This window comes from Bufo gargarizans, chromosome 1 (assembly GCF_014858855.1).
Source record: "Bufo gargarizans isolate SCDJY-AF-19 chromosome 1, ASM1485885v1, whole genome shotgun sequence".
NCBI classification, from domain to species: Eukaryota; Metazoa; Chordata; class Amphibia; order Anura; family Bufonidae; genus Bufo; species Bufo gargarizans.
In genome coordinates, this window is record NC_058080.1 from 484,201,672 (window position 1) to 484,218,610 (window position 16,939).

The following is a 16,939-nucleotide window of genomic DNA, read 5'->3' on the forward strand; positions in this document are numbered from 1 at the left end:
TTAAAAATAATTGATCCATTGATTGACAGCACGTAAAGAGGAGGCCTTGGTTTTTCAGCCAGAGCAGAAGTGGATCCACCAGGAAGGAGAAGTATAAATCCTTTCCTCTCGGACCTACTTCTGGCTTTGGCTGAAATGCTTGCAGGAAAATCTGCCTCAAACCCTCTTCCAAAATACTCTGCATGAATCTATCCTGTATACAACTTGCATGCATCCCTTGCATTGCACTGTGCTTCATTGTAGACTTTTTTTTATTTTCTTTTTATTAAAGCTCCATTAATTTTAATTAGTTGTGCATTTACAGTGAAGAATACCCACAGACATGAGTGGCCCATAGCTCTGTAGGCACTGTAATGTCTGCCACTAATGGATGTCGCCTGTAAAGTTGACGTTTTAACTGTAGTTTCCTCTTTAAATTTGTACAGGTTGGCTTTGAAACTCCTCCCCATATGAGAGTGCCAGGAATGCCTCCAAACCTAGCTGGAATCCCTGGAGGAAAGCCGTATGTATACATTTGTTCACCTTTTATACCTTGCCGAGTAGTTCTGTCAAGTTAGTCTGTTCTTCTAAGGCTTAAAAGGAAGTGAAGAAATACAATCTGATCTGCCAGCAGCAGGTTGTAGCTGGGGAAAAGGTTTATTATTGTAGCTTACATTTATTTAAAGAGCTTCTGTCAGTATGATCAACCCTATTAAACCAATCGTATTGCCTGGTATGATTTGATCATCCTCATTAAAACTGTACCTTTTCTTTTTCACCACTGCGGGGATATAGGGACTTTTTAAATTTATGGAAATTTGGCCGTTTGACCTGGCACAGCTACTCCCCTCGGTGCTCGGTACACCCCACCTCCAATTTAATAGACAGGTCTAGACAGCCTAGCCTAATGGTGCCTGCGCTGTGGCTCATTTAGTCATTGGTGGCCAAATGTTTATGGTGTATAAACACTCTTTGGTGTCTGTGTTTTGGCAAAGACTTATGATTTGCATTATTTTGCCAGTGTGATTTGGCCAAGATGTATGCAATTGGTGGCAGCGGAGGCTCTGCAGACCGGAGCGAGCACTGTGCGTGTAGGAGGGAATACTTACCTTTCCATCCTCCCAGCAGCTGCGTTGCTCTCCTCTGTGAAGCCACAGGCACCTACACTTCCAGGAGCACTGAAGTCGCTAACCCACACTGCCACCAATGACTGTTATTACACCCTAAATAGCACTGCACCACCAATCACTAAGGCCTCTTTCACACAGGCGTCATGGATTTGGGCCAGATAAGATGCGGGTGTGTTGTGGGAAAATGTGCTTTTCTTTTTTCTTAATACAGAATGCTTAGTAAAAAAATAAATAATAATACCTCATCCACTTGTTCGCGCAGCCCGGCTTCTTTCTTCTTTGAGGAAAAGGACCTGGGGTGAAGTCACAGCGCTCATCACATGGTTCATCACCATGGTGATGGATCATGTGATGAGCGCAGTGACGTCACTACAGGTCCTTTTCCTCCTGGACAGCAAAGAAGACGACAGAAGAGAAGCCGGGCTGCGCAAACTAGGCCCTTGGTGCTCAAACTGCTTACTTTCCATAAATATAAGTTCACACTCTGCAGCGGTGCAAGCTAAAAAGAAAGGTATCTGTTAAATCGGCACAATCAACCCTACCAGGCAATATATCTGACTTAATAGGGTTGATCATGCTGACAGGCTCTTTAAATTCCTGCCCACTTTCCATTGGGCACTTCTATATGTCGACTGCTATTTCTGTATGTACACTAAGGGTAGATAGAGTGCAGCTTAAAATGACCACTTTGTCTGATACTGCTGCCTAGTTTTGGGTAGTATTTCCTCTGCTGTCATCCACTTAGTGTAATTTACACAGCTAACGCTCCTGTCTGTCCTTTCCCCGTGTATCATCTTCCTCTTACTTGGTTGTAATGGTTGTTCCAGACCTTGTACTATACTGCACAGTCCATGAACATCCTGGAGACATTGCCTGACCCTGCTGCCCTGGATGTCTGGTTCATATGGACGGTGCATACTTTCCGCAGTATACAATGTGGAGAGATTTGTCTTTTGTTTTGAATCTTTTTGAATCTATCAAGTGATGGCACTATATGAAAGTGCTTTGTGGGACATGGTGTTGAGGGGACCTTATCAAGAAGGTTTCTCATTGCAATAATGCTAAAAACTATGACCCAAATAACCTCCTTTTGGGAGCTGGAATATGAAAGAATGGAGTCTTAAAGGTTACTCTTCCTACCCTCTATATGACTGGTCTCTGCCCAATGCATTTCATTGTTGAGGTTGTCCTCAAAAACCGGACATTGGTGGGGATTTTGTCTGGTTTCACAAATTCCCCCACCCCATTCTGAGTGAAGTAAAACACATGGGAATGTACAGGAAATGGTCTGTGACTTGTGGTCTTAGTTTTTACTTTATATGAAGTCATGTTAATATAAATAGTGTCCTATATCACACTGGACGGAGCGTTGCAGCTTTAGTACATTGGAGTATAATGGGAGTCATCCTATAAGAGAGGGGATATCCTGCTATAAGGAAAGGTCTTGTAGTGTCACAGATTAAAGTGGAAGTCCAGATGTTCTTTCTTAGGTGGTTTAGTCATCACAGATGGGGGGAGAGAGCACGCCTTTCTTTATGGGTTTCAGTGCCTAATTATTTTCCATGCTTTAGGCTGAATCGGAAACTATATTTAATCTATGTCAAGTGTTTTCCTGTTTGTCTTCAGAAGCGTCTGAGCCATCGTGGCATTATATTGTAGAGCTGCTTGTTCTGCAATCTAGGTGATCCTTGCATCATTGTTTAATGTGTTTTTCCCCAGGGCCTATTCATTTCACGTTACTGCTGACGGCCAGATGCAGCCAGTCCCATTCCCCCCTGATGCTCTCATTGGCCCAGGAATCCCTCGGCACGCGCGGCAGATAAACACACTAAATCACGGAGAAGTAGTTTGTGCAGTTACCATCAGCAACCCCACAAGACACGTGTACACTGGTGGAAAGGGATGCGTCAAGGTCTGGGACATTAGCCAACCTGGCAACAAAAGCCCCGTCTCTCAGCTGGACTGTTTGGTAAGTGAGCAGGAACTTGTGTTCTAGGTAATTTCTCCTTGGAGAATGAAGGAGGAAATGATTTTCTGGTCTTGTGATGTCTTGAATACTGCCAGAACAAGTTTTCTAGGTTGTCTAATGGGTACGTTTATTTTGCCTTGGGGTTTATTTTAATTTTTCCTACAGTTCTGTGTATTTTGAGTTGTAACCTTGCATAATATTCCACTTCCTGCGTAGTATTTCATGTGTGTTCTTGGGTCTAAGTATAGTATGGTTAGCTGCACGTCGCGCACCGGCCTGAATATTGTGTTCTGGCTGCTTACAATCACTTTCTCATGTTCAGCTCCTTCTAAGTGCCACTTCATTGTGTGATGGTTGAAAGAATTGATTCTCGTGCGCTGTAGCCAGAGTCGATCGTCTCCGCTCTGTGTGTGTGTGTGTATGTTTACCCTGCTTGTTTGCCAAGTAGGTGGTTGGAAATTGTTAGATGACGGTTATGAAAAATAATCTCAGGACTTGGCGTTGCTATGCGGAGTGTTTACCTAGGCTTCTCCAGCCGTACACACACAGACTGCCTTTGTCATTCGGTTGAAGGAATGTACCTGTGTAAATAATGCACTATTTATAACATCACAATAAGTGTTTAACTTTTTATAGCCACCAAAATAGTCTGCACAGTAGTCGCGGGCCATTTTATTTTTCCGCAAGTGGACTTTCTCTCTGGTTTGTGTCTGGAGAACCAGTGATTTACACAAAATGAGATCCTCTGTAGTCAGACACCCTTTTTATAGTGTTTACAGAAAAACTACAAAAATGCAATAATAAAGATTTTTTTTAATTTTTTTTTTTGCTCCACGTCTATAGAACCGGGATAACTATATCAGGTCATGTAAATTACTCCCTGATGGATGCACACTCATTGTTGGAGGGGAGGCCAGCACGTTATCCATATGGGACCTGGCAGCACCGACCCCGCGTATAAAAGCAGAGCTGACCTCATCGGCTCCTGCCTGCTATGCTCTGGCCATCAGTCCTGATTCCAAGGTCTGCTTCTCCTGCTGTAGTGATGGCAACATTGCAGTGTGGGACTTGCACAACCAGACCCTTGTGAGGTAAGTCATTGTGGCTCCTGCTGATAAGCTACTTCTCTGTTAATGGGGCTAAAAATCTAGTCCTTATATTGGGGCTTATCCACAGGTCAGTGTGCTGTGCATGTTCTCCATGGACAGCACACGGATCCATTGAATTTTATGTGTATTCAGACCAGTGTAAAGACTGGCTGGCTTATTTGCTAGCAACCAATCAGATTCCAGCTTTCACTGTCAAAAAGAGCTCTGAGAAACGAAAGGTGGAATCTGATTGTTTGCTACGGCAACTAAACCAGTTTTACTTCACACCAGTTTTTATTTTTATTTTTTTTATTTTTTATACGGATTGTTGGTTCCCAGGAAACGCACAGCAGCATGAGCTGCTACTTTGGTTTGTTTTGTGAACACATTGCATATTCTGTTCAGTTGAACCAGGACACTTTGCATAGAAATCACTATGAAAAGACACTGACCCACGTCCAGAACTTTAGGGCACATGCGCGCGTTCAGGATTCATGTGCGGAGAATCCGCACTGAAGTTCGCAGGCAAATCCGCGCAGTCAGTCCGCATCAATTGGTGCGGATTTTACTCTCCCAATTGAAGTGAATAGAGAAAATCCGGTCAGGAAAAATAAATTGACTTGCTGCGAATCCTAAAATCTGATGGAGATTTCAAATTCTCATAGAATACAATGTACATGACCTCCAGTGACGCACGCAATCCTGATCGTGTGCATTCAGCCTTACAGTTGAAAAATTCAGATGCTTTCTGCCAGTTGGTTTGATGCTCGATGGCCTGCTACACATCTAACTAGTGTGCCCCCTTCACAGAATTGGTAGGGGTGAGCCCAGGACACATGTTGCCTACACATAATGTAGTGTGTTACAGTAGCATTAAGTGGATGAGATTTTCCAGAAGTTTTGAAAGTGAAACGGTCATGCCTTGGGTTAAAAAAAAAAAAAAACCCTGCACTTGGTCAATTTCCACTGCGGAAGGAGCTCTGATTTATTGCAGATCTTCCCCATTGACTTGGTGGCTAAAACAAAGGCCACAGATCTTCAGGTGATGGATTGTAGCAGATGACTCTGCTGATTTCCATCCTTTGCAGTCTTCCACCCTAAGGCCTCATGCACGCGACCATGTTTTGTATCCATGTCCAATCATCATTGTTTGTTGACAAAAAAAGCACAGGGATGCTGTCCACATCCTTAGTCCTATTCTTGGAAACAATAGTCCTTTTTAGTTATGAAAAATGCAGATAGCACATGGGAGGTGTCCATACTTTTCAGACCTCAATATGGACGCGGTCGTGTGCATGAAGCCTAATTGTGCTTTATCTCTTGCTAAACTCAATGAAATGGGATGAAACATGGTATATTCACACGTGACAGGCTTTTTTTTTTTCGATTTCTGCAGCTGTTCCCTTTATCTGAATAGCGCCTAATGCAGAAAAATCCCATTGACTTGTTTGAATTTTCAGTTGCAGAAATTTCTGCAACCCATCTGCTATGTGTGAAGTGTGAACATATCCCAAGGCTTTCATGTGTTGACATTCCTGTTTCTAGCAAATCGTTTTTTTTAGGTCTTCCGTTGTGATTACCAGTGTGTTTTATTGCACTGCTAAATACGTCTGCAAGGGGAGGGCAAGTAGTAGGGGAGCCAGACTTCCCTTTAAATAATGGATATTTTGATGGCTTTCCTGGAGGGTAATGTCATTTCATTATAGTGAAATGCTGACACGGAGTTCTTGGGAACTGACCTTTTGTATTTTATGCTCCATGACCCTGACATTTGGAATATCTTAATACCAGCAGTGAATGCCAAAAGGGTTAAACAAGGCTTAGCAGGGATTTTTATTTAATTGCTCTTAGAGCTAGGTTGTATGTAGCTCACATCTTTCTGAATCCTATTAGGTTGGCAAACCTGCTTGTATAGAAGGCCAGCAAACTATTCTGTCTGGAATAAATCCACGAGGCTTTACAGGCTGTTTGGCAGGCGCATGACAGATTTGGGACTCTGATAATTCTCCTCCCAACCTTCAGATGTAATTTTAAGCAAGCACAGCCAGTGTCGTCCTGGCATAACCTCCCTTACACCCACCCCACACCCCTGGTCAAAGTGCTGTGTATCTGTTAAATGCTTTTGTGTGTCTGACATGAGTAAAAGTGAGCGCTTTAATATTGACAGACTTGGATAAAAGTTCTTTACTCCCATTAACATTACCTTTTTAAATAAGGATCAGCCTCAGATTTCTGTTGCAGATTGTGCAGCAGATACAAATCAAGTTTTTACTATGTGAACATCCCAATTACCATCGTATAGTGGCTGTGCTTGGTATTGCAGCCCAGCCCCATTGGCTGGAATGCGGCCGAGCTGCAACTGGGCCTTGTGACCGATCTACCGATCACATGGCCGCTTCTAACAGCTGATCGGCGGGGTCCATGCAGATCTGATATTGATGACCTCTCCCCTGGATAAGTCATCAACAGTACCTCACAGATAACCCCCTTTAAGAGCCTAATCACATGACCATTTCTCTTCAGTGTGCAAACCTGGACAACACACTGACCAATACAGTTCAATATTCACACAAATATTATTATTTTTATATATATTTTTATTTATTTTTTCCTTTCTCTCTTCATGGCCAACTAGAGGATGCTACAACAGTCCTATTCTGGTCTGTTTTTGGGGATCAGATTCTTCAATGTGTGTCAGTTAGAGAAACGGAAGCCTTTCTGTGTACTATCCATTTTTCGCATCCATTGTTCAGTGGAAATAAGCCCTCGGACTCATTGCTGTTTAAGCTTTCTAGAATAATGCCTGTCATGTGAACCTGTCCTTGTAGTTTAAATTTGTTAGAATGGGAGGAGTGGTGTTCCATTCCACTGGATTTACAAGAGATGACACGTGTAGGAAAAGTCCAAAGCTAACAACGCAGCAATGTTTACCTTAACTACTGGCAGGAAATCATTATTCAATCTTGTTTGTCTTATCAGGCAATTCCAGGGCCACACAGATGGAGCCAGCTGTATTGATATTTCTAATGATGGTACCAAGCTCTGGACTGGAGGTTTGGACAACACTGTACGATCCTGGGATCTCCGTGAAGGTAGACAGCTCCAGCAACATGACTTCACTTCACAGGTAACAGCTTTTATATTGTTTGGTTTGCATTTATACTTTGAGCTAGTTTTTGTTTTCTGTTTGTTTCTAGGTCTAGTCTTGCCAAAAAAGCTTCAATTTTACATATCTGGCTTTGAGTACCTGCTCAACGTTCTTGGTTTAATCATATCTATTTGTCTTCACCATGTTTGACATCATGAAGTTCTCCAGTCTTTTTCTACAGCCTGAGCAACCCTTTTTTTGTAATGACTAGAGGTGACCATACACATTAGATAGAAGATGGTTGAACAGCGTTTGAACAATGATCTTGCCACAGCCATAGACATTTTAGTACATATTGGCCGTTGTTTAAACTGGCAATATATGTTGATGAAATACGGTGCTGGAGGAAAGATCTTGCTGGGAACATGGAATTATTATAAATCATACCCAAACCATATAACCAACTAACCAATAGCTTAACCCAATAAAATACACGTGGACACTTTAATGGGTGGAATAAATTAGGCCATGGCCATCTTTATTAAAGATTAGCTTAGTCATTTAACAATATATCATAAATTAAATCATCATCAATATCTTAACAAACCAATAATTAGACCAGCCATAAGCTCGGCCTAAACTACTTACTCAACTCGTCCTCTCACCTGATCAGTGAGCGAGTTTTACCCTCCTTCTAATAAAGTAGCCGTGACAATTGGCAAAAGGGCGGGGCAGCAATCCTTCCACAGATACTTGTCTGACAGCGCACGGCTGACAGACACCACTCTTATAAACCCTAACCAGGTCCCAAGCCCAAAGCTCCCCACCCAATACCTGTTGCTGGGCATCCTTATTCCATTCTGCCGAGCAACGGCATCTAATAGGCCCCTCCCAGACCCAATGAATGACCTCTGCCAAGTAACCCTACTATTTTTAACCCCTACACCTCACATTTTTGGCGGCTAAAAATTCCTGCCAAAACCCTAAATGTAAGTCTCTGGGATGATTATAATCCCATGAGGATCCCTCCATATTTCTTTCCGGGATTACTGACATTCTTTGACAGAAAGATCTTTTGTCCACAGACTATCTTTCTTCGAACAAAATATATTTCATGTGACGATTGAATGAAATTTTTAAATATAGGCGACTACTTCTTTTCAGACTATAATTGTCATCGGTTGGCTAAAACGATCGTTTTACTTTTCACCCAGCAAATGATGGTTTTGTTTGAAATTTTCCATTTTGATCAACTTTGGATTGGTGTATGTGGCGACCTCAAAGGTGTTCTTCAGCCTTTATTAAGTGATGGCCTATGCTCAGGATATCCCATCACTAGCTGATCTGCTGGGATCCAACGCTGAGCACAGCTTCCAATCAGCTGTTTGGATGTAGCTTTGTTGCTGGAAGTTGGCGCTGGAAATAAACAGCTCTGCCAACCTTGTAGTGGAGGGTGCTCGTTACTACAGCGCTGCACCCATTGAAGTCAGTGTAGTATGGTAACGAGCTCCCTCCACTACAAGATTGATGGTGTTGTGTAGTTCCGTCAACTTAGTGACTAAGCTTCACTTGAACAGCGGACCCCCACAATCGGCCTAGTGATGGCCTTTCTTGAAGGTAGGCCTTTACTAAGTAAAGGCAGGACAGTTGCTCTAAGTTATTTACCATCTCAACCTAAAATGAAGCTCTTAACTTCAGCAATAAAACCCAAGAAGTGGATACTAGTGGCTCTTTACACCCCCCTGCAAGAGGCAGAATATACCAGGCTTTTTTTTTTTTTTTTTTTTAAATATATAAACATGTTCTTGCTTTTATTATGTTTAGATCTTCTCTCTTGGATACTGTCCAACTGGTGAATGGCTTGCAGTAGGAATGGAGAGCAGTAATGTGGAGGTTCTGCATGTTAATAAGCCTGACAAATATCAGCTGCACCTTCATGAGAGTTGTGTGTTGTCCCTAAAGTTTGCATATTGTGGTAAGTAACTTCTGAAGACTGGTTCGTTTTTTTTTGTTTTTTTTGTAATGCAAATTTTAAATGGATATTCTCGTTAAAAATACACAATTGCTCTAACGTTAAAATGAACATATGGTGGCAAAATGATCAAGTCCTGCACTCTAGAATTTTGGCTTGATAAGTCGCAAAATAGGGCTGTGTGACCTTTATTTGCCCAAATTGTGTGACGTTTTGCATTTTTATGCGACGTGTTTTGAAGTGTGTGGGTAATGGGTGGTATTAGCTTTTTGAGCTGAAGACAGGTTTTATCTATCCTACTCCAGTAAAGGTTGGAGCAACATCTTAAAAAAAAAAAAGTGTGTGTTAAACTTATACATGCCCCAAACCTTGATACATTTGGTGCACATTTGGTTACTTTCACACTCGCATTTGGTGCGTCTCCGTCATGTATCTGCACAGACGGATCCGCACCGATAATACAACCACGTGCATCCATTCAGAACGGATCCGTTTGTATCATCTTTACCATTGCCCAAATGGATCAGTCTTGAACACCATTGAAAGTCAATGGGGGGGGCGGATCCGTTTTGCATTGTCAGTGAAAACTCATCCGTCCCCATTGACTCAAATTGTGTCAGGACGAATCCGTTTGCTTCCATAGTCAGGCGGACATCAGTTTGCCTCCAGAGCGGAACGGAGACAAACTGATGCATTCTGAACAGATCCTTATCCATGCAGAATGCATTACGGCGAAACTGATCCGTTTTGGACTGCTTGTGAGAGCCCTGAACGGATCTCGCAAGCTGAAAGCCAAAACGCCAGTGTGAAAGTGGTCTTACAGCAATACAGACTCCTGCAAAATGGACTTTAAAGTTCTCTTCATAAGTCTCTCCCATATTTTAATATGTAGCAGAATAGGCACCTGCCAACAGCAGGTAAGATCATCTCTCCATGTTTCAGTTTCCAGTTATGTCTCCTTATGGAGCAGAAGGTCTGATGGTGTCCCCTTCTGGCCTTTCTCTATAAACTAGCTCACAGCAACACTGACTAAAAAGCAGCTGTTCTAAAAAGCCGAGCAGACCACAATGAATGTGTGCTGAAAGCCACAAACACCCCTGTTTAATGTTAGAATGTTATTTTATTAGTGCCATGGACACCCCTGTGCCAAGCTTGTGTTGGAGGCCTTCCAGCACACTTTTGCTTTCTTAGTGTGAGGTTAGGAAGTGAACCAATGCAGTTTAATACATTTTCGGAGTGATTTCCACTGTTGTGTGAAGTCACTCGGAATTGGCATTTTTTTTATTATTTGTTGCTATTATAGGAAAGTTAAGCCTTTAACAAAATGTGCATTATGCTGTATGATGTGTTGGCTCGTTCTATAGGAAGGTTGTCGTGGCCTTAATGAATGCTTGAAGAGATCACTAGTTAGGCCTGTTTCACACTTGCGTTTTGGTTTCCGGTTTTGAGATCTGGCATAGGATCTTAAAACAGCTCAGTTTGATAACCCATCCAGATGCATCCGTTCCTTTTAGGATGCGGTTGTGTTACATTGAAACAGAACAAACCAGATCTGGCACTAAAAATGACTTGCATTGATTTTGCTGCCGGATCCAGTTTGTTCAGTTTCACAGACAAGACACACAACTGCAGCTTTCAGCGGAATGGAAACAGAATGGAATTCATCCTGATCAATTTTATTCCCATTGACAATAGGGCCAAAACGGAACCCTTTTGGCACTGGTTTTAGATCCTCTCCCGGATCTCAAAACTGGAATGCCACAACACAAGTGTGACACAGGCCTTAGTGACCTCTTAGTTTATTGTGTTAAGACAGTTTATGAAAAATGTCTATTAAACCCTCCTTACCAACGTAAAAGCAAACAATGAGTCCATTTTTTCCTGCATCCGTTTCCCTGTTTAAATGCCCCCAGAACGTCAAGTCTGCTAGTTACTTGCCCCATTACCATTTCTCCCTCTCCCTCATCATATAATGTGCTGCTGTTCTTATATTGATTTATATTCAGTCATTTCAGGGTCAGATTCATGTGAAATTAAATTGCTCACAGGAAGTTCAGAAAATGGAATGATTGTAGGGAGGACAGGATCTTGAGTTCTGAGAACCTCTAGGTAGGGTATGGTCTGGTTTCAGGAGGAAATTGGACAGACAACAGGGGATCTGCCAGCAATAAAGATGTGATCATTACTTACCTGGCAAGATCCCACGCCGCTGCTTTGGTTCTTCAGGCCAAGACTTGCTTGCAATGGTGACGTCATGTCAACTTGTCACTGTTGAAGCCAATCGCTGACCTCTTTGGTGCATGCCAGTGATAAGCTGCAGCAGTCACGTGTGGAAATTTAACTTCAGCACTTAGCCAGGTAACTAGATACTGAGCAGGAGGATCGGAGAAGTGACGCGGGGTCTTTCAGGTATGTAATGAGCACTTCTTTATTGCAAGCGGATCCTCGTGTTGTCAGGTTTCCTCCTGAAACCAGACAACCAGTTTAAGGTAGCCATACAACATTAGATTAATGTTGGCCAAACGTGTTGATTTCGGTGGGACTGGCTGGCCATCTGTGTATGAACTGTCTCTCCTTTCTTTGTGTCAGATGTTGGGGTTAAAGAAGGATTGCATTGTTGATTTCAGCATGCCCAGTCCTTTTGTTCCTGGGGACAGATTTTTACAAGCATGTACTGTAAATGTTTGAAGCTCTTATGATTTTCTTCCTCTAAAGATGGCCATACATATTTGGCTGACGGCTATACCTCCCAATCCGCCCTGCATGTGTTCTCTCAATACGTTTGCAGTTGCCAGTCACCTCTGCCGACTACTTATCTCCTGTATAATCAAAGGACCATGTTAAAAACTGATCTTTCTTCTGACATTTGCTATTAAATCAAAAATGGTGTAGACAGAACGGTCATAACTCTTCCACAATACGGGATAGGTCAGTATTTTAGGCAGGGTGGTGATGGTCTGATACGGGGCCTTTCCCTAATACTATAAACCTTTGCCTATAAAACTGAATAGCCACCCCGATAAGGGTGATCCCGTATTCAGGAATCTCCTAAAAGCCCTTGGATGGCCCTGAAGACAGATGTTAGACACCTAGGTAGGGTGTCCTGAAGCAGGTCTATTAATGACCTACTCTAAACACAAAAAAATAAGTGCAGAGTACATCAAAGTAACAAACAAATACTGAGCATATCAAAATAAACCCATGTTGAATACATAATGACAGAGGTATAACACTGAGTACATCAAGGTGAGTCATCGCTGATTATATAGTGATGGATAGATGCTAAATGCTAACCAGTATCTGGTTATATACTAATTAACCAAAAGACACCTTCAGCTTCCAGAGATCATTACAATCAAGGTATAGGTCCCTTTAACCCAATGCGTTTCGCCCAGTGCATGAAGTGGGCTCATCAGGGAACATCAGTGCAGTATTTAAATAAGCATCAGAGGAATTATTGCATACATGACCCAACCTGGTGTCCACCACTTTTTTGACACCAGTTATAGATAAAGGGTAAACGTTAATAAGACACTGATTCAGCAAAAAGAAAGCAGTAAAGACGTTGGACCAGTGGGCCTGAAGACACCCTCACATTACATACAGATAGGTTATGTACATCCTCGTATAAGATGTAAGACTACATCAACGATTGTACAGATAACAGGTACTTGCGTGCCCCATATGTTAAGCCAAGTTTGGTTATCAGCTAATATAGATGCTGTTCGATAAGGTACACGGGCCGCTGAGAATCAAAGTCTATAATGAGATAATAGAGATATATCAAACGACATTGCAGTATAAATTGGTGCCATAGAATGGAAGCGCCTCGCAGCTCTCAAAAGCCCAAGCAAGCCTACCTGCATCACCTAGTGGATCTGTGTGGCAGACGGACATGGATTAGCACGGTTTTAAATGTGCCGCCAGAATTGCAGGGGCTGTGCGATCGGCATGCAAGATGACGCTCACCGTGGTAGCAGAATAACCACTCTGCCGGTACCTATGGCATGGCGCAGGTCACGTGAGCACGCTCACGTCACCGGCAGTCCTGCACTACAGGCCATGTGACCTGTAGAGGTCACAGGATCGGTGCCACAGACTAAATGCTCAGTGTGCCATTATATTATGTAAATAAAGATAAGGCACCTATGTAGGTTAAGTAGGACAAAATTATAGCAGAAAAAGATGAAGCAGCCAGAAAGTGGGAGGAGGGGAGGGAAGAAAAAAATAGTTTTTTTGGCCCACATAATCTGACAGTTATTGGTCAGACCCATATATAAATAGTCTATTTTAAAGGGTAAGGACATTCAATAGAGGGAGTAAACGTAGCCAGTTATAGGAATGGCCACATATTCCAAGCTAATGCAAATTTAACCTGGGACAAGTGATACCCACTCAGGAAGATGCTAAATATGGCCGGCTATAAAAAGCAAGAAAAATCTATTCTAGTTAAGGCCAGAGGGCGAGATGGTGTTTAACACATATATCCACTTAGACTCATTTTGTTCTAGGATTTTATCGGTCTCCTCCCCTGATTGAATGTCTCGATCATGGAGAATCGTATTATGTGTCTTGAGAGCGGTTTGTTGCGAACATCCCAGACATGCTCCAAGATTCATTTTTTAAAAGCTTTGCTGGTCTTACCCACATACTTTCTTCCACATTCACATTGGGCCAGGTACACCAAACCTACAGTGTTACAGTTGGCAAACATACGTGCTGTATAGGTCCGTTCTTGGGCACTATTTGAAAAAGTGTCACCCACTGCTCTAAAGGGGTATGCCTTACATCTTTCACACCTATGGGTGCCTAGAATATATTACATCTTTTTTTAGGCCAGATTCCTCAGAATACCTACACCTTGACAGACCGGGCACAATCATCGTCCCAACATAAGAGGTATTCACATCATCCTCTAGTCAGCTGGTTATTTTAAACCTGTCGGGAACACCCTTGTCAGATATGGAACAGAGAATTTGAACTAAAAGACTATCGTATGTACCCACCACACAATTCAATTCTTCTGAATGGGTGAAAGATCTTCACTTGTTCACTAGAAAATTAAGGTGGCATAAGATCTTCTGTAGAGGAAGATGAGGTATCTAAAGAGAATGTCCCCAATGGGGCTGACACTGGGGATGGTTTTCCCAGTTGTTGTTGTTCCCCCTTTGTATTGGAACTCTCTCCCCCTCGGGCCAGGGAATTTTGGGGGTCCAATTGTCTCCCAGGGTAGTAATTAGTTTGGTTTCCCCTAAATTGTTCCCTCGGGTGGGGAATCTAGACCTTGCTCTGGTCCTACCTCTATCGCTCCAATTCGATTGCTGATTTTTATTTATTTTTTTTGTATACTTTTGTTTTTGGTAATTTTAGTGTTTATGAATAAAGGCTATGTTTTAATTAGGGTGCCACTCGGTTAATGCTCTACATTTGATTTATACTACCTTGAAATATATTCACCCTCTGACGGGTTATTGTCTTAGCTGTGATTTAATCTTCTGACATTGCTGTCAAGGGAGAATCTATACATGGCCGTCCAGTCCATCTGAAATCAAGGGGTTCAACTGACATTCATCTAATGTGCATGGCCAAATTTAGTTCGTGAAGTGCTTCTTTTTGAAAAACCCAAATAATATCCTGCAATGAGTGACTGTTTTAGTGATGCCGGGTTTTTCTTTTTGCTTTATTAATACAGGTAAATGGTTTGTGAGTACAGGGAAAGACAACCTTCTTAATGCTTGGAGAACTCCCTATGGAGCCAGTATTTTCCAGGTGGGTTTTACATTGATCTTAGAGCCCTTCTAATACAACTTTCATATATCTAAAACTGCTGAAAGCTTTATTAATTAATCTCGATTCCTTTCTTAACAGTCCAAAGAATCCTCATCTGTTCTTAGCTGTGACATCTCCACGGACGACAAGTACATTGTCACTGGATCTGGGGACAAGAAGGCCACAGTCTATGAAGTGATCTACTGAATGTTGGTGAAATGTTCTCAGAAAGACTATCTGGGCCAAAATCTGCTTGTTTGTCTAGAAGCAGGAAGATTTTTTTTTTTTTTTTTATAAAGCGGAGAATGGGATTTTTAACATGGATATTAAACTCTATTACCTGTGTATACAGAGCGTACAAAGGAACTTGCATCGTTGTGGGCTCAGTAATGGCTTGGAACAAATTTGAAGTGAAGATGGACATCAAATGTCTTAATATGTCTGCGTTTTTTTGTTTGTCTTTCTTCCTATGTGACTCAAGGCTGAGGAACAGATATCCTGAAGATTGGTGATTTACCAGATTCTTGAAATACATGATCCTATCTGTCCTAAAATATTGTCGCCCCCCCCCCTTTTTTATAATATTTTTTGTTGAAGGTCAAAGTTTTTGTATAAAATGTAAATATATTTGTTTTCCTACAGTAAAGGCTTTAGTACCAACAGCATTTTTTTATTGTCAAATATGTAAATTGATACCCATGGTGTATATAGGATTTGTAATTACTCGGTAAGGTTGTGAAGGTTTATTTTACCTTTGGTACACTGTAATAGGTATAGTGAAGTTGTAAATGTTATAAAATGCAGCTGCAATGAATTGTCATCTGTCATAGGCTGCTAGCTTAAATGGCCCATACCCTGTATCTCATACCTCTTCTCTAGCTCAACCTACTTGTAACTTGATTAACTTCACCTACAATGGAGGTCTTCCTGTCGACGCAGTACTGAACTGCAGCCTTTGCTGGAACTCCTGACGAGTCAGTCTGTACATATACAATTAAATGCATTTGTAAGATTAGAACTGTACACAGTCATATTTTTATGTTCATACTTGATGTGGACAACTTAGATGGGTGCTTTAATTTAGTGGCATCTTGTTGGATCAGCTCGACCTTTTTAGTCCACTTCTTACGCCCCCCCCCTTTTATCGTATAATATAATAGTGTTTCATGGTTATATATAGAGGCATGCAGAATTCTGTGTTCTGTTGCTCTAGTTTGAAATGCAGAACAGGAACGGATGCCTGTACAATGAATCTTCCTCAATTTGTAGATGCATGTATAGATGGCTACCCGCAGATCTTGGAATGTATACTTTAAGGCTAGGTCTACACATGTAGTAATGTATGAGACTCTCATGCAGTTGTTACATTGTAGCCTCTAGGCTTACAGCATAGAAACAATGGCTGCTTTGTGTTCCTTTGCAAGATCACAATCAGGGTACAACCATTGTGGTACTGCTACTCAAGCAAAATCCGTTGTGTACTGAACCGAAGATGGTAGAATTATAATTTTTTTTTTTTTCATATTTTGTTACTTTGTGGTAAGAACATGACCATTTCCTCAAACCTGGCAAAGTCTTTCAACTGATTTATTTATTTTGGAATTAACCCCCTTATTTTAGAGGTCAATAATCCTACTACTATTTCTGCTTCCATTGAGTTAAAATAAATCATCCAATGGTTTTTTAAAGAGTAACGTCTTTGTTAATGAAGTGTAAACTTCATTAGTATGTCTGAATAAACCTTTATACACTGTATTACTTTTTACTTTCTAGTTTTTTTGTGTGTGTCTGTTTTCATTAGTCAGTGTTGACATTTAACCCCTTCAGGACACTGCCATTTTTCACCTTCCTGACCCTGCCTAATTTAGCAAATCTGACAGGTCACCCTGTGGTAATAACTTTAGAACGCTTTTACTTATCCAAGCCATTCTCAGATTTTCTCTT

At 41.6% G+C, this 16,939-nt stretch overlaps 1 protein-coding gene across 4 annotated transcripts in view; it reads left to right on the forward strand.

Annotated features, from left to right (window-relative positions):
* TLE1 (TLE family member 1, transcriptional corepressor) overlaps window positions 1-16,683 on the forward strand; it is a 58,740-nt gene extending 42,057 nt beyond the window's left edge. For all 4 annotated transcript variants that reach the window (XM_044273798.1, XM_044273805.1, XM_044273810.1 and 1 more), the window contains exons 14-20: window positions 426-502; window positions 2,829-3,078; window positions 3,922-4,169; window positions 7,146-7,293; window positions 9,079-9,229; window positions 14,919-14,995; window positions 15,095-16,683. In XM_044273798.1, the coding sequence (XP_044129733.1) occupies window positions 426-502; window positions 2,829-3,078; window positions 3,922-4,169; window positions 7,146-7,293; window positions 9,079-9,229; window positions 14,919-14,995; window positions 15,095-15,202 (1,059 nt within the window). In that variant the 3' untranslated portion in view covers window positions 15,203-16,683. The remainder of the gene's footprint in view (window positions 1-425; window positions 503-2,828; window positions 3,079-3,921; window positions 4,170-7,145; window positions 7,294-9,078; window positions 9,230-14,918; window positions 14,996-15,094) is intronic.
* Window positions 16,684-16,939: the final 256 nt, after the last annotated feature.